At 45.4% G+C, this 18973-nt stretch overlaps 1 protein-coding gene across 4 annotated transcripts in view; it reads right to left on the bottom strand.

Annotated features, from left to right (window-relative positions):
* Nucleotides 1-18973, bottom strand: part of PAX7 (paired box 7) — a 102502-nt gene that overhangs the window by 34226 nt on the left and 49303 nt on the right. For all 4 annotated transcript variants that reach the window (XM_074560397.1, XM_074560396.1, XM_074560399.1 and 1 more), the window contains exons 5-7: nucleotides 18017-18216; nucleotides 4405-4570; nucleotides 3606-3805 (exon numbers count right to left, since the gene is read on the bottom strand). In XM_074560397.1, coding sequence (XP_074416498.1) covers nucleotides 3606-3805; nucleotides 4405-4570; nucleotides 18017-18216 — 566 coding nt within the window. The remainder of the gene's footprint in view (nucleotides 1-3605; nucleotides 3806-4404; nucleotides 4571-18016; nucleotides 18217-18973) is intronic.

Below are 18973 nucleotides of genomic sequence, written 5' to 3'. Positions count from 1 at the left end.
TGAATCTGTGACAGCTGCTGCTGACCCACACGACCTCTGGGGAGCGACGGGGACCTTGCTGCTTGCACGTTCTGCCTCCCCAGTACTGAGCTACTCTCTGATAATCCGTGCCTGCTGCAGCCACTCCGTGCATCCTGGCAGATGCAAGGTGACTCATCTGGCTGCAGCTGGCCAGCCTGTGAAGTTTGCTTTCTCCAACAGGCAACACTCAGAGCAAGATCTCTCTCCTACCAAGGGTGTCCCAGCACGAAACCATCACAGATCACTCCTCGGGTTACCCTGAGGACTCTCACTAAGGTCTAGGAAGGAGTATGACATGAGAGAGACCATGCTAGGTGGTGGTTTAATCATGTGGGACCATCCTTTGCACAACCAAGCTGGTGCTCTCATAGGAAGCGTCACAAAAAACATCATCATGGGATGAAGTAGCTGAAGACAAACATTCCCCGCTGACCTCTCACTCCGCAGGTCTGGAATAGAGGCAGAACGGCCCCTACACTGGGAAAACTGCATGGGAAATGCTTTAGAGATCCAGCAGCAGAGCCCTACAGGCGCAAGGCTTTGTGTGTGCTACAGGCTGGAAAACCAGCAAAAACGTGCCCATTTCCCATGTGAAGTCTGGGTAAAACTTCCAGCAGTGCCTGCTCCTTCTGTCAGGAGGGGGAGGACTAAAATGCGTGTGTGCGTGGGGGGACCAAGCCCGCAGAGGCCAAACGTAATCCCCTTTTCTCTGTTGTGAGAATGGAAATGCCATGCATCTCCTCTAGAATTTCAGCTGCCAGCACCGAGCCCGTCTGGTGGATTCTGGCCGGGACACCCAATCCCGGGGTAACTGGATAGCGTGCCGAGCGGCAGCAAATGCTGGGAGCTCTCGGCCAGGCTGGCCCCCACCTCCTTGTCTAAACTGCAAAGAAATCTCCCTCCTGCTGCTGCTAAGGGATGAAACCAGAGAACTGTCTGTTTGCAGCTCAGACAAATTGCCATCATTTTAAATTCCCAATTTTTTTTTTCCTATCTCCTGAACTCCCTTCTTCCCTGTAGTTGATATTTACCCCTGCAGAGAGCAACCAGATACCACAGACAGCTGGACAGGAGGATGAGAGGGCTGAGGTGCAATGAGTTTTACCTGTAATGCCGTGGAATAGCTGAATTACACACAAATAATTTACACAGTGTCCTATATTGAGACATCACAAAGCTTCTACCCACCCCGCCACGTAAAAGAGGACGCTTCTACGAGTTCCCATTTATGCTGTTAGGAGTATTTCTTGCATCCTTCCACTAGGAACAGCAGAGAGCTTAGAAAGCCACGGAGGTAGCAAGATAAGTAAATATAAAGCAGTCATAAAATAACCTGGGTTAGCCTTTCTATGCACAAAAGAAATAGAAGAATTTATATGCTGATAGCTTGGCCCTCACATGATTAAAAGCATTAGGAAAATGGGAATCTCCCATTCTTGGGGGTGCAAAGCTCTCTTTTCTTCAGGAGTGCCAGATAATGTATCCTCTCTTTCCCATACAAAGGGCTTATTGGCTCAGGACTCTATCTTCCCCTAGCCTGAGCCTGGGGGCAGGGTAATTTGGGATAGGGATAAGCATAGAAAAAGCGTTGGTCTGGTCATTTCAATGAGCCTCTGATTTAGTGAGCAGGACTAGCAAGTAGATGATGAAGCTACAGAAATGGAAATTGCATGATGGACTTGTATATGTCTAGTGCTCGTGCAGCTTATCACGTGGATCTCATCCTTAACTTATTCTATGGTGCTAAATTGCACTTGTGATAATCTGAATTAATCACGTGCCCTGGACCATCTAACCTGCAGTCTGCCTTTGAATTCCATATTACATGCTCATCTCCCAAGCCCAGTGCTATTAGAAATCCCTTGTCAGAAAAATGTCTCCCTATTTCCCCCACAAATTACACTGTTTGAGGCAAGATTCAGTCTCATGCCAGTCACACTTCTACATTTTCTATCTTATGACCATTCAAAGCTAGAAGTGAGATTTTTATACCATTTCAGAGAAGCTGCAAAATTTCCTTCTTTCCATTGACACTCAATGTTTGTTTTCACACTCGAGAGATCACAAGCTATTGGACCTTAAAATCTATATACCTCTCTGATGTCCCTGCTTATTGGACTCCTCTCTAAACAGTTGTAGCCTTTTCATTTCAGATGCCTACCTAATTTCTCCTTGTAGTTTCAAATTATTTTGCACTTCCCGTCTTAAATAGTGTTACTGGCCACTCTGAAACAACCGCTGCAGTGCACTTCATACGTCTCTGTATTTCACAAGTGATTGAGAGCAAACGTAAAACATATTTGGTACCCCTCCGGGATGGCAGGCACCACATGAATACAAGTCCTTGCAAGTTAATTTTCACCATACAGTATGTGCCTTGTTCCACTTAAAAGTAAATATGCAGTTGGAAGACAGATTACATCAAGTAAATCAAAGAGAAGGTCAAAGGCTCTATCTAATGAGGTGGCAGAAAATTAGAATTCTTATCCGAGGACAGTGGTAGAGAGGGTGGGCCGTATTCTCAGGTGGCGTACATCCTGGCATCTCCACTGACTTCAGCAGAGTCCACCAGCTGAGGACAGAACTCTACTCCCATAGCACAAACACATAGCACAAGCTTTGCTTTCTCTAGACCCGCTAACGAGGGAGACTTTAACCTCTCTGCACTGCTGAGGCTTGTTCCTCTGTCACATGCAGCACTGAAAAGCCACCCACACGACTGGCAGCAAACCTGGGACACGGCCCTTTGGAAGGCAGCTGGGCTGAGGCTTGGAGCACAGATCCCAGAGTCAGGTCGTGGGTGCTCTATTCTGAGCTCAAGCAGGGATTTTGAAATCAAGGGTGTATTACATGGGGAGGCCACGGCTGTTGCTCAGTAAACTTAAAACACACACACTCCATTCTTTTACACAGATGAGTATGAAATGTATCTTTCGTTCTTTAAAGCTTACCTATGCCTCTTATTCTGACCTTGTGGAAAGTGTTTGCAGAATTGTTTACGTGACAATTAGTTTCTCAAAACTAAATCCCAGATCTACATCCCTGTGTTTTAATGAAGGCTCAGATCCATGGCACTTCCATAAATAAGGGCTTTCTACATTCAGCCAGACTTGGACCAGCTGGCTTCAGGTAAGCTCTAAATCAGTTGCCCACAAATCACGGTTTATTTCTAAAGAGAGCCTGCAAAAAGTAACTAAAAAAGTCAAGTGTGCTGTCATTAGGCTAAAATCCACAACTGAAGGGCCCGCACCTGCACTGGAATATTTTTTGAGGGCTGAGAAGACACGGACGCTGTGTCTTCTGATGCTCTAGGTCCTGGTGTTTGCGATTACAGTGTGCTAACCTGAATATGGGAACTAACAGGACACAAATGCTCTGGCAGTACAGTGCTGAGTTCAGGATAGAGATACTGACAATAAACGAATTAACTAATTGCTTTAACTAGGCTGCCTCCAAGACAATAACAATAACTGCCTTGTTAACCATAATACACTGTGCTAGCCTGAAGCTTGCCCTGCTCTCAGAGGATCTGGACCAGCCAAATACTCTCAGCCAAAGAATGAGAATGGAAGCGGGTCACATACCTGTGGAGAGAGGCCATTGCTAACAGGATTCATGTGGTTGGCAGGAGCTGCAGCATTCATGAAACTGTCCGAGTAGCTGGAGAAGCTGTGTCGGGCCCCGTAGGCAGAGCCGGTGTCAGCAGCGGCGGCCGCAGCGAGCCCTCCCTGGTGCATGGTGGATGGCGGCAGGGGCTGGGGTCTGTGTACAGTGCTTCCCCCGTCTGTGGAGAGAGCGTTCAGAGGTAAACAGTCACGGGGTGTTACAGTTGGAACGGTGCAAAGCATGGATGGATGGTTTGGCTATCCTGATCTCAGTTTCTGGGTCCCACCATCTCTGTTCTCCGTAAGTGTATCATGTGACTGTTTATGCACAGTACAAAATAGGCAAACCTGGGATGAAATATCTGTATTTTCTCTTAGTTTTCTCTCAGACCAAAGCCGTAAATTCCTTTGTAAAGGCCAAGGACAAAGCCAAATGGAATTAGCAATACTCCTTCCACTGAACCCCAGTATGGAGTTTTATCCAGAACAAAGGATCACCTATGTGATACTCGCTTTATACTGATGTGCTCACTGTTGCAAAGCTGAACAGAAGAACTACAGTCATGAGACACATTGACACAGCAGAAAGAACCAAGAGACAGAAGAGAAAACTGTGGAGTTTCCATTGACTTGAGGAAAAACCTGGTCTTCCCAACTAAAGGAAAACCACCTATGTATTACAAGAGCCTTAGCAGGATGTGATGAATCAGAAAGGGAAAGAACAATGGGATGACGTAGGACAAGAGAAGAGGAGCAGCGCAGGTGAACGGGTGCTCACCTTGGGAAATGGTGGTTGTTGGGTAGGTGGAGTCCGGAAGCTGGTACGGGGGGAGAGTCGGCATTCCTGTCGGCGGGAAGCCCCCCGGCAGCAGATGATTGAATGCTGCAAGTTGGTTTGCTCCCGCCTGTTTGCGCCATCTCGCTCTTCGGTTGCTGAACCACACCTGATGGGGAGAGGAAAGACTGCGTGTGACTCTGAGCTGCTGTCCCATCTCACCTGGGTTGCTGATGGAAACACATCCTGAATTACAGCACTGGCCAAAAATAGGTTCAAGTCACTGCCTGACACAGACTTTGTGAGTATTTGTCTCCGTTCCTCAGTTTCCTTTCTCCCAGATGACAATACTACTACCGCCCTGTCTCCTGGGTGAAGATACGTGCATTTAAAATTCTTAAAAAGACTACCGCGAGCGTGGGAGGGTGCTATCAGCAGTAGGGTGAGATGAAGAGGAATAATTTAGCTTGTGTATTCCGAGAGAGTCCATACCAAATAGATGCATTGCTACCACCTGGCCATTCTGCCTTGTTATCTGACAACTATGTGAATTATGCTGAAGGATTAAGTACCATAATAGCAACACGGCTGCACTGTTAGGAGGGATAAATAGACAGATTAGCATCATGGTTTCTATGTTAGACAAGCTAAATAGATAGAACCAGACCGGAGGGAATACAGGGTTTTCTTAGCTTCTCTGTACTGCAGCAAATCACTGTTGTCTGTATGCTAAGACATGCTCTCCTTGCAAGAGGCACTGCAGCGTGCACTAGAATTGTACTGCAGCCAATTTAAATGTCTGTGCATTAAAATAAACCCAGTAGTAATGCATGTGCAAAGCTGGGCTCGTGTTTCCTACAGCGCTAGTTTACCTGTAAGACTCAAGGGGAGGTTTTCCTAAATGCATTTGTCTGCCCCGATGTGTTTTATCGTGGGCAATCTCCCTTCTGCATAGTGGAAAGGGCTTCTCAAGCTGTCTCTTGGGCTTGGTTTACTTCATTTAATCAGAGAGGCTCTCAGGCCCGATCCCTGTTTGGGGTTCAGAAGTATGCGGATAAGCTTTCAAGCCAGATGAGAATGCAGCTGCCGGACTTTGTGAGGCCTAAAGGGCTAGAAAACACGATTAAATTTCACAGCAACACGAAAAAATGGAGGAAAAATCAAGAGTGTAAAGCATTCCGGGGGAAAAAAAATCCTCCATCAGGCTTCCAAGCTGCTCAACGTCAGATCAGAAGCTGGGGTTACAAGGGTTTGAGGCGCTGCAGCCCAAACTGTCCCCACATCTTGTGAACCAAAACAAAATTCTATGCCCCAAATATAGCAGAACCTTAGTCCGATGCACTCTGCACTTCAGACATGACCCAAATCTCAAAGTGGGTGTCTTTTCTCTGGCCTTTAAATTGAGTCCCCCGTAAATGGTCACTTGTTAGTGTGCCTTTTTCTTATTGGCACCTGTGGGTATTGTAATTCACTCGGCATGACAAGGCAGCGTGTTTTCATTGCGAGGTGCTTATTTAATGGAGCGTTGGCTCTCCGTCCACGTGCGCTGCTGTGGTGATTGCTGCAAAAACAAGCATACACTGAGCTTCACACACACGTTTCCGTGAGGTTCTCTGGATCACAGTCTATTATTGCACTTCCTACATGTTACTCATCTTCTACTGCACTGTGGACAGTTTGATTAAAACCTGCTAATGAGAGTTGTGTGTGAGCTGCTGCTGATGGCTAGGAAGGACCTAGTCCTGGGCAGTCCTTCACTTCTCGCTGTTTTACATCCACGTACAGCGAAAACAAAAAAAGGCCCGTTTCCTTTGGAAGAGCTGGTCTAAATTAAACTCCCTGAAATGTATACAGTGCTGATGTCAGGTCCTTGGCACCAAACGCATCTTTTTACAGACCTGTTCCTACTGCACTGCACTACTGGCTGAAGCAGCATAACCTCTTAGCACCTTCCAAAAGCGTGACAGAAATAGGTCAGCTTACATCCGATCTGCATTGATCAACAAAGTCCATGCAGGTCAGAATCTCTGTGTCCATTTTTGGCACCAAAAGTCGCTAGCAAAATCTAGGGCAGAGTTAAGGAGAGAGAAGTGAATGAACATTAAGGTTTGTAGCACTTTACAACTCTTTTATATAATCCAATTTGCGGCACAGTTTCTAGGAGCAGTGAGCAACACAAATGAATAAATAACCTTTTGTTTGCCCTGGTCATGCAAAGAGGATGGTCCTGTCCTCTTCTCATGCATGCACGTATGTGTAATTCATGCTTTGAATTAGCGATACAGAACTTGACTCCTCCTCTCATATCATTTGCTTCCACTTGATGGTTAAGGACATAAAAACCGTCTGAATGTTTCTGTTAGCTGAACATAAGGAGATAAATAACCACCTCTCTTCAGAGAAAAAGGCCTAGTCCCAGGCTGGAAGAGCTTCTGCTCCAAAAAAAAAGATCTCAATGCTAAGGATAGCATATAAAATTCAAATACCTGAAGAGAAAACAACCAAACAGCCATGAATCCAGGAATCAAGAGGGAAAGAGAAACTGAACTCCAAGAAAGCAAAAGCCACTCCAGTGATTTCCAACATCTTCCCGACACTGCAAAGGGTGGGAAAGTTCCTTTTTTATAACCAAGAGCCAGATGCTGGCAAATCCACTCAGGATTAGAAGTTCAGAAGAAACATGTGGAGTGAGATGGTCTAGTAGGGGACACATTTCTCCAACAACGTCCCCACAAGCACTCAGCTCCCCCATGGTGGTTCGTCACTTGGCTTGGCTAACTTATGATCAAAACACAACTTTGAAAAGATTTGTGTTGTCTTATGTTACACCACGTGAGGTTATTGTTGTCCGTGCACCAACAAGCACATTTGCATCCGTTGTTCAGAATTAAAATTCACACATGCGTGTACGACGCCTCCCGTCTTGCTTCTCCACATCCAGTTAAGGGTGTGTAGTTCCTTTATTTTTTAAAGGAGATGAAAGGATGTTCTGGATCCTTTTACAAGCAGGTAGAGTTGATCAAAAATACCTGTGCACGGGCCATTCTTGGGGTGTCTTGCATACTTGGGTCTACAATGCACGTGAGCTTGTAAAAAAAGGAAAGGTAACTTTCAAGAGAGTGGACTATCACCAGAGAAAGAAAGTCAGTTGTTAATTATGCTATGGGCTCCTTCTGTAACTTCAAGAAAGCTATTGCTTTTCTGATTTGAAGTCAGTGGAAATATTACTGCATTCAACAAATTTTGGTCCTTATACAACCCATGCATCAGATCGCCACCTCTAAATTGAGGATAAAACCCACATTTTCTTACATTTTAATTTATTTCAACAATCGGCCATCTGAGAAAGAAGCTCTCTTTAACTGCCAGTAGGCACCATACCCAACGCAGCAAGATCTCTGTCTTGGCTGGAGCATCATAGCAAAACAAATAATAAACGATAATAATAGTAAATACACATGCACCAAATGAGATTCACAACTACATGCTTAAACGTAGCGCTTCCTAACAGAGCCTGGCTGGAGAATCCAGCCACAAATACACTGAAATCTTCCACAAAGGAATTGATAGGATTTATCTTCCCGTGCAGAGGAAGGGACATTTCATGGCCCAAACAGGTTGATTCTGCCCCTTATTTATAACCTGCAGAAAAAAAGAGGATACATTCCAGCTAATGACGTTAGCAATTCTTTCCCTTCCCCCGCCTTAAAGGTGGCTCAGGCCTTTATGCTTATAAATCATTTTATTGGTAGTTAAAATATAGAGGCTAGAGCATCTAACTGTAATGCGAGGCGCACTTCAAAGGGAACCTGCTTTCATTTCACAACAGTTAAGGTTTTATCAGCCACTAAAGATTCCCCCTGCCAGAGGATCCTGTTACACCATGTTAAGCCTGGGGTGAAGGCTACGGCTGCTAAAACCAGACCGGTGGGAAGAAGATGAGGAAGAGGAGGAAGTTTTGAAGCTGCTGGTCTACCTATGGAGACGTTGTTCTAGAGGCTGCTGGGGCTGGACCACACGACTAGAGTTTTATGCTGGGACAAACGTAGCCAGCACTTGGGAAAAGGGCTGTGTGAAGAACCCAACAGCAGAAAAACCAGCACGTCAGAAACCTACTTTTTCTTAAAAAGACAAGTTCTTTGTGATCATTCGTCTGAGCACAGCAAAGAGATCCTGCGCTGTGTAAATGCGCTGCTTTCCAAGGGTATGGAAGTATAATATAGGCCACTGAAGACAACAGTTTGTACCTGCTAAAGACATCTGGGGCTTTTGTCCTGTGAATTATCTTCCAAAGAAAGTATTAATTAGACAAGAGATGTGTTACAGAAACTGCTCAGCTGAGGGGATGCAGATAGATACAGGAATGCCCTCATGGAAAGTAACTTAAGATAGGTTCTTCGTGTTCTAGTCATGCCCAGAGCCCAGGTAAGACCAGAGTCCACATGCAGCTTGCTCAGTAAGCGAGTATGCTGCTACAAGGATCCTGACTGCTAGATGTTCATCGCAGAATCACTCAATCTGTTACCTTCACCACCCTCTTCACAGATGGGAGAGGGCGGCACGGCGCGACTAAGAAACCCCTCCAATTCATCACTGTCTGCCTTGCAGAACCAGCTGATTTGAGAAGAGCCCATCCTCCCGGCCAGACTGGGTTTGGGGCAAAGGTTAGCACTGGTTCTTATTTAACCTGAACGCCTGCACCCAACCCTGCCAACGGCCAGCCCGAGATGTCCCAGCCACTTGTTCTCAACGAGCAGAGAAGGGCTGCAGAGACAGCTGCCTGCCAGGATGGGGCTGGACTGAATTATCCCCGCAGCCGCTGAGATATGGGTCAGCTCCCACAATTTGTCAGACAAGGAGAGGAAAGGAAGGTCAAAAAGAGCCTCCTGTGGGAAAGAAAGCCTGTTGTGTTCCTGCTCAGCCTAATCAGGACTTGATGTTGGAGAAAGATAGATGGGATAAATGAGCTCGTAAATGGAAACAGGGCTGGAAAAGCCAAGTTGTGCCTTTGCTTTCCAGCAGAATGGAAGAGATGCAACATGTGTTTGCTTTCACAGGCCCAAGAGGTTGCAGAAACCAGGTGGAATAGAATCATATGGACATTTACGGCCCAAGCACACCAAAAAAATTCCACCAAAGTCAGATTAGGTTCCTCCCCAGGTTGCATAGAGGCGACTCTGCCAGATCAGGCCCTCTCCAGGTTCTCCTTTGAACCAGGGCAGATCCCTGCAGTGCCTTGTCCACACTAGTCATAAATGCTGCAAATCCTGGGAAGCCCAGGAGCCTGATGCAAAAGGCTTTTAGCGGGGAACTCCTGCAGCAACAGCGATGAGAGACCGGGGTAGTTAATGCTCCATCCGAATGCCTTGTTTCAGATGGTGCCGAGATTGGAAAGGGCTGAGATGTTACAGGGAGTTGGGATCCTGTAAGTCCTCACAGCAGTTTAATGATGATTGCGCTTCCTCTGCCAGGTGCTGAGGAGGGTGAAAAACAGACATCAGAGACATACGAGCATCACTGAGGCTACTGAGATAATTCTTTACAGAACAAGAAAAAAAGCCCATGTCAGTGCACCGATTTTAGGCACGTAGATTTTTATCTGTGCGTTTAGGGATACGGCCGTATCTAGTGACACTTTGGTTCAGTGCCTAAAACGTTGAGCCTCTGTCACTTGTGGGTGATACGGTTAAGATAAATATTAAACAAGGTTAGTGGAGCAGAACAAATGACTCTTCACAAATGAGATTATCCAATGAATTTAGCCTATATTTCTCCTGGCATACCCCAGTTCCTGAAGGTGTTAGCTATTTATAACAATCTATTGAAGAATTTTAACAGACAGTTCGTGGCATGTGGACTTTTTTGCAAAACAGTTATTTTAAAAACAAACAAACAAACCAACCATTGTTAGCAGGGAAATATTTGATTGTGACATGGATTACTGTACTCTTGCAATATTCTTTCTAATCTTTGAGTGGCTGTCTAAGAATTAATCATGTCTCAAACATTTCCTCAACCAAACGGCCATCTCTACCTTTAAATGATCATCACAGTATGAACATTTTATAACTGCTAAGGGATTTCATACTGCAGATGGGGAAGCAGGAGGCAGGAGAAATGGGGCAGGTCTGTCCACTTTCACGCTGAGACATCCTAAGCTCAGGTTTGAACTCATGGCTTCACAGCTCCAAATCCAACCCTGCCCAGTGATGCAGCTTTACCCCTTACTGTAATAAAAGTTAATAATATTTACAAATAATAAAAAAAAAAATCATTGAATGCAATAGCTATTGGATACTGAATGATTGTTTGCAAATGTTGTGTTTTCCAGCTCTACATTTTACAGACTATGCTTCTCAGTAATTATTTCAGTTGTCAAGGAAATTCTGTTAAAATAAAATAAAATTTAAAATAAAACCTCTGTTTTACTTATCTGTTTATCTCTTCATAAGCCCTATGTCTGAGGATCAATGGGACTTGTGGAAGCTGAAAGACATTAGGATGAGTTCAGTAGTGTATTCTATGAAGTGCTTTCTCTCCACTTGAACACTTGCTTCTTAGAAGCCAAGTCTTAACGGTTTTAGAGTTGCATTTAAACATTTTGGAACAGGCTTTGATGTTCACACCTCACTGAAGTGAATAAGATGTTGGGGAGTAGATTTCCTGCTGCTATTGTTTGGCCAGAGATAGGCTGGGCTTTAACAGCAAAACCAGCAGCACATCAATTCCCACTATCAAATTTATTTTTGCAAAAGAAAAATCTATGAGCTTTTAAAAACAGCTTAAGTGCTACAAGAAGTGCCTCAAAGATTAAAACATCCTGGTGAACCCTCCTCCTGATTATTATAAACATTTTTTACTGTTGACCAAACAGAATCTATTTAATTGTTGTCCCAGTAAAGAGAAAGCCTCCTCAGCTGGGGAGATGAGTACAGGCAAGAGCCATGCATGCTGGCTGCTCGAAGCCACGGCGTCCTTGCTCGCTTTACGGGCACACACCGGCTGGTGGCTCTGCCAGAATCAGAGGTTCAGCATAGGGCATAGCAGCAAAGCGTACGAGGGACATTTTGGTCCGCACTCTCGTTGGACTGGAAATTTTGTAATAAAGGTTCTTCTCATAAAACCTCTGGGAGGCCCTATTTGTTTTTAATACAATGGGACAGACACTCTGCTGCTATAAATCAGTGCAACTTCACTGACTTCCATTTAGACCAGCTGAGTGCGCAGTGTTATACACAAGCGCTTCATCCAAGGAACTGGGATCTCGTTCATTGCTTTGGCCTCTGGACCCTCTTTCCTTTGTAAGAAAATCAAATCATTACCACATTGTTTAGGGGATCCCTTTTTCAGCTTGCAACCATGAGGCTGGCAGTTCTGCTCCTTGGTCCAAAGCGGACCAAGGAAAGCAGAATAGGACAAACAATCGAAAAGTCAGTTCCAGGTTTTGCATCTCAACACAAAACCCAACAGTTTTATCTAAAAGTCACATTTTACTGAACTGAAGGGATTCCTCCATCTGCAGAAGCCAGCAAGTTCAAAGCAGCGCTTTCTGACATAAATTTCTCTATTTGTTTCATACAGATTTCCTGCCCCACATGTACAAAACAAGCTGGTCTTGTCAAATTATGCTGCAAGTCCTGAAGTTTATATTCATTCCTGTTGATTCCAACCAATGCTTTGCCAGAAGGACTACAGGATTAGGCTTATCATTCTCATCTTCAGTAAAGTATAATATACTTAACGAAATAGCGCTGACTCTCTCCAGCAAGATGCCCTTAGGCTTACATAGCTGGGACTGTGTCCCCTGTCAGTGGGACATTTCTATTTCTAAGGGGGATGGTAACTGTAATTCTACTAGAAATGCCAAAAGTGCTGATGCTTTTCTAAGCAAACCCTTAGATACGGACCTAGGATGTGCTTGCAATTTTAAGAGATCGTCTCTGGCTTTTCCAGAGTTCAGGTGGAAAAAGACTCACCACTGTGGTTTGGATACCTGGAAACTTATTTTGCAGTTTGTTTTTGTTTATATTTTGTGTGACTAGTAAATAGATTGAGGGCTTATTTGGAGCATATTTGCTGGGGCAAGTACGCTATGGGTTACTCTTTCCTTTAATCCAATTGCATTTCTCTTTCTAGTTCAGGGTGGAGAGATGTGAAAGAACAGCAGCAATGCCGTGAGACATCGAGCACCAATTCACTAAGCAAACAGAAAGTAATGTTAGAAAACTGCAGCCGCCCTTTCTCTCTCATTAGCAACATCCTTCTGCAGCGAGATCTCGATGAGACATGAGGGGGAAGCATCTGGACCCTCCTCACCATCTCGGCTGCATTCAGCCCTTGCTGGCTTTACCTTGCAGAGCCGCTTCTTTAAAGCCGGCTGGAAGCGTGCTACCCTCTCCCCGACCTCTCCCGGGAGCTGGATGCTGCTTGGCACCGCACCGCTGCTCTCTCGACGTGCCTGGGCACACGCACCGCCGGTGCCACCGCGGTTCTCACGGACCAGCTGCCACGGTGCCAGGGGCTGTTCTTGCCATGGGCCGTCTATCTGGACGCTCCGGTGTGCGAGAGCACGGCTGGCCCCGTGCCATGCAAAACGAGTGTGCCAAGCCAGCCTGTGCCAACGAGAGCCCCAACTGCCGGTTCCTCTGCACAGGCTCTCAGTGCCCCGGCTTCTGCCAAAAACACAGGGCAGCTGTTGTGTCATAACCTCATCGCAGCTCTCTTCACAAGAAATGTAAACTAGTCGGACCCTCAGGAAGAAAGAAAACATTCTCGGCTGACCCTTAAGGGAGGGGGATTGCCTCAGAAGAGCCAGTTTGGACGCATCTCAAAGAGTTTGGGAAGCAAAACACCAGGCAAAGAGCATTAGCCTCCAGCAGCTTTGCACGACTCGAGTTAATGCTCGGAGCTGGGGCAGACCTGCTTACCACCATACCATCGCTCCATATAATACCTTCAACTTCAAACAGCACCATCTCAAGGAACAGGACAGACCTTTGACCACAGTGACAGCTGCTGAAAGAGCACTGGGGTCCTCACCAGCCCACAACAGAGATATTTGAGAAGTTCCTGAGAAATCCATGTATTTTCTGGAAACTGGACTGCAGAGTACTGCGGGTAAACGATGGTTTTTCAGCTTCTCTGCACTGAGAACAGAATTGCTTTGTTGTGAAAAATTTCAAGCAAAATTGAATGCCGTTTCTTTTCTGGTGCTCCATTTGGCATGTCTGAGCCGCTGCAGCACGATCTAGAATATGGCTGTTTGTTTACTACAGTTTGAAACTGTGTCATAAAATACATATTATGTGAGTAGCCTAGAAATGCACCAAGATTTCAGAGACAGAATTGCTCTGAGCCTTTTTATTAAATGAAACATCCATTTTCTCCCAGGCAGAAATCACAATGGTATCCATCATAAAAATGATCAATAAAGCACTGGGTTGCGACTCCTGCTGTCTAGTTTAATTTTGTTATTGAAATAACGGTTTCTCAGTGCATGGAATTTCCTGGGGATTAATAACAGCCATCAGCATCACAACGCACCCACCCCTTTGCGCTTCTTATTTATTTCCAGAAAGCACCCACTGCCCAAACCATAGGAACTGGGATTAACGTACTGGCTAGCGGTATGCATGCTTATACCCAGCTGCCTGGGGTATGACCATCTGAATCACCCGCAGGTGACGATGAGAAGCAAAACCTGCCATCTATTTTTTGGGAACAATTTTGGTAGGTTTCTGGGAAAGGTTTTTGAGATAATACTTCGGAGCCTGCCACATCTGACTCATTATAGCACCAGGAAAAATGGAGATGGGCTGCTTGTGCGGGAGCCCATGCACCAAGGTCTATTTGTGAAAAACATTTTCAGGGCAGAAATTTCTAAGTGACTTGGGATTGTAGTGCAGACCTGAGGACAATTTGGGCATATGCACTGCTTTGTTTTACCTTATATTCCTTTCTGTTGGTATTGTTCAAGTGAAAAATGGAAATAAGCACTGAGGTTTGTTGGTAACTAGTCTTAAAAACACAACACATTTGGGCAAACACCCACAAATAGGATCGTCTAGGAGAAGGGTTAGTTTCAACTCCCTAGACCCATGACTGATGTACTCGGTGCTTCTTAGCATTGCTTTGAGAAGTCATTTCTACCCCTAGACAAGAACTTCCTGACAAAACTATATTCCTATTGAAAACCAGTGTACTGGCAAAGCTAAACTGTTTATGAGAAAAGGGTTGTTTTGAAAAATGTCCCTTCTCCAGAAACGCCAGGGAGAAAACTTTCAAAATTATGACAGAATCCCCTTTAGGGGGGTTTTCCATATAAAAACTTTGACATCATCAGTTAGATAACTGCAAAAAACTGGTGTAGAAACCCAAAATACATTCAAGATCAAAATCAAAGCTTCCATTAAATTAGCTAAGTGAATTGCTTAGCTGTTAGACTTAATTTTTAAATCCGTGAACACTTGGCATTCAACAGCTTGTTTTCTGGAAGGGTGGAAATAGGAGCTTGCAGATGGTCAAGAATTTGTTCAGTACTGGACGATTAGTGTGGACACATGAGTCAAGACATTGCCTTCCACAAAAACAAGTCAGTGGGAATTTCCACTGGTGGTCTCGCTAGGCATGGGTTTGGCACTGTAATCCTCATCCTTCTGGAAATCCATGTCAGTCGTGTCCCTGGCTATGCTCAATTTGGGATTAACCTTTTAATGGCTCGTACCTTTGGGCGTGTTGAATGTCTGAATGCTGGAATCCTGTCTCTCAACCACACAGACACTGCAGTGACCTTGCAAAAATATTGCTCACCCTCCCATGATCTTCCTAGCAGATGAGAAACCGGATCTTGGAACTGCTCCCCACCACCACCCCCTCTTGTTGTTCAGCTTGTGAATTTTATTAGCTGTCAACGTGTCAAACTTCCACTTAGCTGGACAGCTGCGTGACCAGCCAGACTCCGAGGCCTGCCAATAAAGTTTAACAGAGCTATCAGCTTTTCATGTGGAAGAGATTATGGTATGCAAATACTCAGGTATCAGAGAGAATGAATAAGACTTAGGTAAGTTCGCCTTTCACATGATAAAGTAAAGAGGTGAGGAGAAAGAAGCAAAAAGATGGACAGGCCCACTTGGTTTTTGCTTGTATGGCGACTAGCGAAATGGGATTCCAGTGCAGGGATGTTGGGTATATACGACAGAGGAAGAAAGCCCAATGGCAACACCTGAGCAGTGATTCAGAGACTTGGGTGTGATCCAGCTGCGCAGCAGACAAGTGGCACTGAGATCCACATGATGGATGAACGAATGACCAGACACTGAGGAACAGCGAAGGCTGCTCTTGACTTTCTTTTGTGACTATGGGTCACAAAACACTTTTCGTATGTCTGCCTCCCGTTTTACATGTTAGCATGGTAAGCTTTTGGGGACTAGATAGATGGGTAGATGCTGGCATAGCCCTTAACACCCAGAAACCCTGATCTCAGTTGGCCCTGCTGTTGTAACAGCCATCTATAATCCAAAGCACGTCTCTTGGCCTTAAAACTCTGTTGAGACAGGAGTAAGACTATAAGGTTGGTAGAAGATTCCCTGCTGGATGGGTGTGGGGGTGTGTGTGTGGCTTTTTTTTTTTTTTCCACAAGAACTTGATTGACTAATGTTTGTAGGTCCCGAGAGCCAGTAAAAGATCTGCTCTGATATCCAGAAAATTTTACAAGGGGCGGCAGGCTTAAAAGTGGTGGGAAGAAGCTGACTCTGCCAGGATGTCGGAATGAGAAAGCCATCAGGAATGTGCCTCGGAGAACAGCTGCTACTAGAGCCCTGGCAGGAACCTCCATGCAAGCTGCCTGGGAGCAAGTAGGAGGATTCGGAGATCACAGCTTGAGACGAGGGAAAGGGTCTCTTTATTTATTTATTTAGCTTTTCCTTTCTGTTTTCGCCTCCCTCCTTTCTCCCAAGCCTTGTCACAGTGAGGTCAGAGTGCCTTGGAAAAGAGAGAACCTGCCTCTGGTTTTTGCTCTCCCAAGCACTGCAGGGCTTTTCCCTCCCTCCCCAGCATGCCCACATCACGGCTCATGCAATGCAGGTTTCTCTCACCCCATAAAAAGGTGTCACCTATACTCTGTTCTCCCCTGAAACTCCTTTTTTTCCCCATCTGTTTGCCACAGAAACATCTCTTTTTATTTCTTCCTTAACATCTTACGTCCATCTACAACAAGCAAGATCAATTAGAAACAGAATATGCAAAACAAAAATGAGGGAATTTACACTTTCCAACTTTTGGTAGCTTAGTCACCTAAATTAGCCACTTTCCCAGGCTCCATCTATCTATGAACCTACATGGCTAAAAAATTAACACTATTGCTGTTGAACACTCTGGCACAGTCTTTTGGCTAAGATTAAAGACAGAATGAGTTTAAATTTTGCTAGATTTCCTTTTTGCAGTCTCCATAGCCAAGCTGGAGGGAGGTGAGAGGGCATCTGCATCAGTGCTGCAACTGGCTTAGCACTTCTTTGGGAAAGAAGTCCTTAACCAGTGGATGTCCCAGGTGTGGGGGGAAATGTCCATTCCCAGACAGCTGGGGGAAAACAGCAAAAACTTTTGGTGGTTTTGGCTTCTGAGGGAGCCCATCAAGCTCATTATCCTGAGAAGGACCGAACAAAAGCAGCCTGTTTTGTTTTGGAGGAGCTGGTTAATTAACTGTTTCCCCGTCACAAGCCTGGAGTACTCTCTCCCTCCTCTCTCAGTGCCCGCAATTCAACTCTTCGGTTGCGTGCACAGAGACCCCTGTGCTTAGCCTGAAACCTAATCGCACTGGCCACACGGAGGACGGACTGATGGGGTCTCCATTTCACTTCTTTAACCCAGCACAATCCCCAATCCCTCCCCCTTTCCTTCCCGTTCCCCAAGGGACTCTATTATACCCCCCGATCTGTTCACACTCCTTATCCCTCTGCGTGTTTGCACACACTGCTGACCCAGCCTTTATCTGGAAGACATAAGGGTCTCTGTGTGGAGTTCCCACAAGGGCTATTAATCGTGTAGATGTCAGAGTCCCCAAGCTCCAAACCCTCCCTTCCTGCTCCTCCCCTCTTCTTCCCTCCCCCCGCCCTTTTTGTGCTCTCTGTAGATTGGGGGAAAAAAAGTTTTATGAAAATTCACACACAGAACTTGCAAACTTTGCAAAATATGATCTGCTCCCCTGGGCAAGGTTGGTAAATGGTATGATTTCTCCTAAAACACCAAATACAAACATACACACACTCTGCTTCCTCCTAGGCAAATGGAGGAATTTTCTCCAACAGAAAACAGAGAGCTAAACGCCTTGCCAAGTTAGGGAAAGTTTGGCTCCTGGTCCCAACCTGGATGGAAACCCTCCAGCTGGTACCTCTGCAACGGGCCAAATCCAAATGGCACATCTGCAAATCCATGGGAACGTGGGAATCTGCAGAACTGGATTTAAGACTCAGATTCCTTGTGGATGCGGCTCCAGAGGAGAACTGCATTCACGTTACCACCTTTCAACACCCTCATCCCCTGCACTACCGTCTCCTTCCCCAAGATAAACAAGAAGCGGGGCCACCCAGCTGACTTGCCATGCACTGGCTCTGGTTCTTACCTGAACTCGGGCCTCAGTGAGCTTGGTTCTCTGAGCTAGCTCCTCTCGTGTGTAGATGTCTGGGTAGTGGGTTCTCTCAAAGGCCTTCTCCAGCTCCTCCAGCTGCTCAGCGGTGAAAGTGGTTCGACTGCGGCGTTGCTTGCGTTTCAAAGGCAGGTCGGGTTCGGATTCAACGTCAGAGCCTTCATCCAGCCTGTTACCTGGCGGGGGGGAAAGAAATGGGAGGTGAGGCTTGCGCGGTTAAAAAGCCATAGGGAGAAAGGCTGCTGGAAGAGTTAAGCAGCCCAGCAAAGTAATCTCAGTTCTGCAGTGATGGTGTCCATCAAAACAAATACTCCGCCCACGTACAATACATCTACCAGTTTTACGTTACTTTTGTAATTTCCTACTATTATTTTTTCCCACACATTGTAAATAGACAGCCTCTGAAAATCAGAACTCTTTGCAGGAAAGGGATGGTTCAAAGTCCACCATTCAAATTGGTATAGTGAATGAACTTCCAGTTCTTGACTTCTTTCAAAAAATTACCATTTTTTATTAGAAATGACTGTGTTTCACAGTTGCACATTTGACACTGAAAAGATGTAGAAGCTGAAATGAGCACATGAAAAATTCAATACATGATGCTTTGATTTGTGCAGCCTAATTTCCTCTTGTGCTTTGTCAAGTATAAGTGTTTGATATTTCATTTTTTTTTTAGACCACCTTAGGAAGGAAAAAATAAATACTAGGAATTTTTACAGCTGGGAAAAACCTTTCCAGCTCCGCTTCATCTCTGTGTTGGGCTGCCCACAGGATGCAGTTCCTCTTCTCTTAACTTCCCAAGTTTCAGCAGGAGCTTTGCACAGGGCCAGATTCCTATAGCATCAAGATGCCATGAAAGTCCTTTACCAATGTCTAATTGGTCACTTCCGCCACCATCACGTGCCCTGGACCTCTGCCTTTCCCTTCTCCCTG

This window comes from Larus michahellis, chromosome 16 (assembly GCF_964199755.1).
Source record: "Larus michahellis chromosome 16, bLarMic1.1, whole genome shotgun sequence".
NCBI lineage: Eukaryota > Metazoa > Chordata > Aves > Charadriiformes > Laridae > Larus > Larus michahellis.
Note: the sequence above shows the minus strand (reverse complement) of the source record. Positions and strands in the feature narration are given on the sequence as shown.